This window comes from Zonotrichia albicollis, chromosome 14, assembly GCF_047830755.1.
Source record: "Zonotrichia albicollis isolate bZonAlb1 chromosome 14, bZonAlb1.hap1, whole genome shotgun sequence".
Lineage (NCBI taxonomy): Eukaryota > Metazoa > Chordata > Aves > Passeriformes > Passerellidae > Zonotrichia > Zonotrichia albicollis.
The window spans coordinates 4,243,731-4,249,396 of NC_133832.1; the positions used below are offsets into that span (position 1 = coordinate 4,243,731).

At 48.1% G+C, this 5,666-nt stretch overlaps 1 protein-coding gene across 4 annotated transcripts; it reads right to left on the reverse strand.

The window, feature by feature from the left end:
• Positions 1–1,308: 1,308 nt before the first annotated feature.
• On the reverse strand, positions 1,309–3,752 carry LOC106629296 (UDP-N-acetylglucosamine transferase subunit ALG13). 4 transcript variants are annotated; one of them, XM_074551539.1, is made up of 4 exons: positions 3,564–3,752; positions 3,029–3,188; positions 2,721–2,859; positions 1,309–1,453 (listed from the first exon to the last, which is right to left on the reverse strand). In XM_074551539.1, the coding sequence occupies exons 1-4, from the start codon at positions 3,642–3,644 to the stop codon at positions 1,342–1,344; spliced, it is 492 nt and encodes a 163-aa protein (XP_074407640.1). In that variant the 5' UTR covers positions 3,645–3,752; the 3' UTR covers positions 1,309–1,341. The 4 variants fall into 4 exon arrangements, with proteins under 4 accessions (XP_074407640.1, XP_074407643.1, XP_074407642.1 ...); XM_074551542.1 differs by lacking the exon at positions 3,564–3,752 and adding an exon at positions 3,409–3,493; XM_074551541.1 differs by lacking the exon at positions 3,564–3,752 and adding an exon at positions 3,404–3,488.
• Positions 3,753–5,666: the final 1,914 nt, after the last annotated feature.

Genomic DNA, 5,666 nt, shown 5'->3' on the forward strand with positions numbered 1-5,666 from the left:
CGCCCCGGTGGTTATCCAGGATTCCTCTGCTCTCCCGGGCTGGAAGCGAGTTGCTAGCAGTGGGTTTGAAATAACTCCATCGAAATCGTTAAGAGAGTGAAGAATCTTAGTGGGTCGTAATCAAGTATTTGGGCAAACTTTGGGGGATTGGCAAAACTGAGCCTTGCACAGCTGTGCGGCCTGATTTATTCCACCTGTGGCCCTTTGTGCTTGATTTGAATGCTTCTATGTACATTTAACTTCCTCATGAAAATTGTACTTAGACATCCAATGGGCCAATTCAGGAGTTTCATTTTCTTGTTTTAAACAACAAAAGCAACACCACCCCCCCCCATGTCTTTGGGGGAAGGGCAATTAGCACCAATTATGCACTTCTAAAGTTCTAGAGCATTAGAAACCTAAGAACATGCATGAACATTTTTAAAGTTTAAACCCCCTTTGGTTTTCAAAATATTTACTTGATGAAATCGATGTCACACATCATTGTTAAATTCGATACTCTGAATGGGAAGCTCTGATCAGCATCAAAGAATCCCAGAAAGGCTTGGGTTTGCAGGAACCCTAAAGTTCATCTGGTTTCAACACTCCTACCATGGGCAGGGACACCTTCTAACATTCCACCCTGCTCCAAGCCCTGTTCAGCCTGGCCTTGGGCACTGCCAGGGATCCAGGGGCAGCCACAGCTGCTCTGGGAACCTGTGCCAGGGCCTGCCCACCCTCACAGGGGAGAATTTCTTCCTTACATATAATGTAAACAGGAAACACTGGGTTATGATGGGGTAACACCATGCAAAAGGAGCAATTGCATTGCCAAGCCCATTCCTGTCCTATGTTTTGTGGGTAAATCACCCAAACAAAGGGCAGCAGTTTGGCAGCTTGTAACTGTTTTCACCTGGATGCACCACATGCCTTTTTCCCTTTTGAGCCTTAAATAGCTCACTTTTAAGCTCTCTTTTCAGTGATTCTGTAAACACATGAACCAAGAGCCGAAGGCATCTGCAGGACATCACAGGAACATCAACAAGGACAATTTATTTACACCTGGACTTGGCAAAAAAGGTCAAGAGGTCACAAGGCATATGCCATGCCTGTAAAGAAGTAGTTTGGCATGTCCTCATCCGTGGAATTACCATCTCAGTGCAGCTTTTGTGATAGAAATATGTCTGTCTGCTCCCTCCTTAGTGGCATTGTTCTCTTTTATGCAGAAAGCTGAATGAGTTTGACACTAAATTGTAAGCCATTTAATATCAGTTAATATTAAATGATATTTTCTTTGAGTGTTTGCAGACCTTAAGAGGAGATGAGACATTTTATTCCAACTTTTTTATTTCTCTTTTTTGTTTATTGCAACCCAAACACTTTATCCAAGAATGAAGCAAACTTTTCTGGCTGTCCAGGAGGAAAAGGTTTCAAAGCTGACAAGTCCATCGACTGCAGCGTCTCCACAAGAGTGCTGTAAAAACAGACCAAAGGCAAAAATTAAAGAAGAAATAGCCATCCCATAGGAAATTTTTAAACACAGTTTTCTTTCTATACACTTATAGGTAATTCTTTAGCATGGAAATATTAAATAAGGATATGTATGGAAAGGAAGAAAATGCCCAGAGCAGCAGGCCCCTGCCAGCACTGGCTCGTAGGCAGCATTGCTGAGAACACACTTCCATCAGCTTTCTGAGACAAACTCAACTTTGAAACTTTTTAATCTTCTGTGGTTGCAATGCTGGGAGACTGAACAAGATCTGAAGCTCTGCTCCATAAACCATAAGAGGAAATCCATCCTAACTGAACACATGGCAGAGTTCTCCCCTGATCACAGAGCCAGAAAGAACAGCTACATCAATCTGTTACTTGCTATTATCAGGCTGAAAATAAAGCTCAAATGCTTGGCACTGCCCAACACAAAGAAATAAAAATTCCAAAGCTGACAGAAGCACCAAGATAATGAGTTTAAGAAACTTGCTCAATTTAAATGAATGCCAGGCCTGGTCTGTTCAGAAAGCTCTTCTGAAACATATGAAACTCTGCTTGCAGAGCAAAGGAACAAGATGCAGACTAAGTAATGGGAGTTACATGTTTTCTGCCTTCAGTTTAAAAGTAATCTTATATTTTTAGAGTGGAGTTAATCACAAGTAAAGAGAAAACAGTAAGATACAGTCAAAACCAGGAGAATAAATAAACCCAAAAAGAGTCAGGATGAACTCTTAAAAAAGGAGCTAGGGGTTTTGGTGATGGTGGGATTTTTTCATGTGTAGTTTGGTTGTGGGGTGGGGGTTTTGTTGTGTGTTTTTGTTTGTTTAGTTTGGGTTTTTCTCCTGAAGTGACAGGCAGTAGATCTGTGAAACTCCTTGTCAGAGGGTATGGTGGATTCAGGAAGTTTGGTTAAAAGTGGGACCTGAATGAGTACTTGAAAGACAGGGATACTTCAAGTTACTAACCAGATAATATCTATATCTGCTTTATTAATCCCCTGAATCCAAGTATTTTTTTAATCTAAATACATGTTACCTCAAATGGAGAAACATAATTAGATGAGGTCGTGGTAAAAAGGCTTGGTAAATGTGGTAAATTTCTACCTAGTGTTAGTCTGTTCACTCTGGAAAATGTAATATCCAGATGGAGATGACAGAGAAGGATGTAAATTTCCTTGTTGCATTCTCAGCTGTGCAGTCACATGGACTGAATGCTCTTGCCCAGCAGGAACAGCCCCAGCAGCTCCATACCTGCAGTTACAGTACAGGACACAGCCATCTCTGTGCAGCTGTTTGGCCAGCTCAAGCTGATGGTTGTTCATCAGCTTGTCATTTATTACTACTATTAGTGGTTTTCCTTTCTCTAGAGTCTCCAGGCAGCTACCAGCACCTACGAGAGAAACAGAAACATGGTGAGAGATCAAACAACCCCCTACTTGCTGCTGAAACAGGGGAGCCTCTAGAACAACCCAACTCTAGTGTGGACCTCAGCACTCTCAGCCAGCCCACCCCAGGCCGGGGAGATTTCATCCACGGACCTGCCGCAGCCCCAGCTGTACCTGCGTGGCTGATGACCAGGTCTGCGCTCTGCAGGTCCTCAGCCAGCGACTCCTTGAACCGGAACGCTTCCACCGCCACGGCTGGGCTGCTGCTGGGCTGCGGCAGCGAGCCCCGGCCCACCTGCAGCACCAGCCTCTGGTAGCCGCGGCTCTGCAGCGCCTGCGGGCACGGCACCGGTGAATGGAGGCGATAACGGGGATGGGGAGGATGGTGGGGAATGGTGGGGAGATGGAGAAGAAGGGAGGGATGACAGGGGTGGAATGAAGGGGATGAGGCGGGGATACAGAAGGTGTGTGAGGGATGTGCCCAGCTCCCGACTACCCGGCCCCGGTACCGCCGCCCCCTCCCCGTTCCTCCCCTTCCTCCACCAACACTTTACGCTTCTCCCCCGGGAACCCCCGAACGGCCCCGGCGCCCTCAGGCACCCCGGGACGCGGCAGGGAGGGCGGGGCAGCCCGCGGCGCGCAGGCGCCAGCCCCTGGAGGGCAGGCCCGGCCTGGCTCGGGGCCGGTGTTGGTGTCTCGGCCGGCTGACCTGCAGCGCGGGCGGGGAGCGGGCTGTGGCGATCAGCTCATCGAAGCTGGTGGTGCCCACGGTGACGAACACGGACTTCATGGCCGCCGGGACGGGCCGGGCCGGCTGCGGGGCCGCCAGGGGGCGCCGCGCGCCCGCGCACAGCTCCCGAAATGGCGGCCGGGCTGAGGGGAGGGACGGGGCGGGCGGGAACGCCTCCTTCCCTCACGGGCCCGGCCCTCCCTGTCCCTCCCTGTCCACTCCCGCGGCTTCTCTTCACGGTTGTTTTTTTGTCCGCTCGTTTCGGTGCCCTTGCGCCGTGGGGTTCTCCCTCCCGGTGCCGCACCAGCAGCGATGGTGGCCGCTTTAACGAGCCCACTGTCCGGCAGCGTTTAGAGGCTGTTTCAGGCTTTTAGACTTTAAAGGATAAGAGGTAAAAAATAAATTTGAAAAAGAGATTTGGCCTCCACGTGTTATTTCGGCATTGGAGACGTACATAACTCGCGGACAGCCTGTGTGGGTGTGTTCAGAAGTGCCATTGCCAGAGCAGGGCCACAGCCACCTTCCCTTTACAGGCTGACACTGGCCCAAGCCTCCCACAACACTTATTGGGGGAGTAACACTTTAACTTCTACTCCAAAATCATGAATATTAAATGTGCTAACACAGTTATGAATATTAGATGTGTTAAATGTGTTCACTGAAGAGTAAGAATGACTCCTGAAGAGTTGCCCAAACTGAGCTGGCAGTTTTGTTTCTTATTAGTAAGTGCAACACAATGCATAATTTGCTACGAAGATAAACCAAAGTTAGACATCTAAATCTATTTATTCCCTGAATTAAAGTCAACAGATGATGTCACAACTGTATACACAGTTGTGTATACATGGTGTTGGAAGAGGGATGCAGCTTCTTGTGGAAACCTCTGATTGCCATGTTAATACCTTGTTCACAATGCTCATTAGCCCCCTGTTGTTTTCATTTAGCATAATGAGCCACACTGAAATGTTTTTTTTATTTTTTGATTAAAGCAAGTATTACTGACAGCAGACACTGTCTGGGGGGAAAATGCTGGAGAACAAAACATTATTGGTGTCCTGAGTGCACAGGTACTTAGTGGCTCTGCCCAGCCTCGTCCAGCTCTTGCTGTTGTCCCTCAGGAAAAGGAATTTGGGAGCTGAGAGTGGCCACAACACCAGCCAGGTGAAGACCTCACCGACAGGACATGGTCCAATGACCATCCAGCAGGGATATGGATACAATGTCAGCCCAGGAAACCCAATCAGCAGTTCAGGAACAGAGTTAGCAGCAAAGACACCCATGAGTCACCTCTGTCATCCCAGCAGGAGAAGGACATGGTTAGGTAGGGTAAGAGGAAGGCCACAAAGAGGCTCAGGGGCTGGAACATCTCTGCTGGGAGAGCTCAGTGTTCAGCCTGGAGAAGAGAAGGCTCCAGGGACACCTTGGAATCCCTTCCAGTGCTTAAAGGGGCTCCAAGAGAAAGCTGGAGAGGGACTTTGGACGAGGGCCTGGAGTGACAGGACACAGGAAAATGGCTTTAAACTGAAAAAGGGCAGATTTAGACTGGATATTGAGAATTAATTCTTCCCTGTGAGAGTGGTGAGGCCCTGGCACGGGTGCCCAGAGAAGCAGTGGCTGCCCCTGGATTCCTGGAAGCATCCAAGGCCAGGCTGGGGCTTGGAACAGGAAGGTGTCCCTGACCATGGCAGAGTTAAAACTGGGTGAACTTAAGGTTCCTACAAACCCAAACCATTCTATGGTTCTATTTAAACCCCAAGGGTCAATAAAGTCCCTGTCCAAGAGAGTGAGTTGAAGCCCCAGCTGAGACTGGTCACACAATTAGTGCAGTCAGGGCCCTGATAGCTGTGGGAGAAGAAGGTGGATTGGGGATGAAAAGGAAAATGCTAAATTTTTCAGGTATTGGAGGTTCAGCACCTGGTAAAGAACAGGATAATTAAATGTTAGGGGGTTTGGTTGTTTTTTGCCCTGTGTGTCACTAGAAGTTAGTGTCCTCTGCTAGCTGCAGCTAGCACTTCCAGCTTCATGCTGTATAGGGGTTAGAAGAAAAAATATTCACATGTAAAATTGCAGTGACTAAAATTT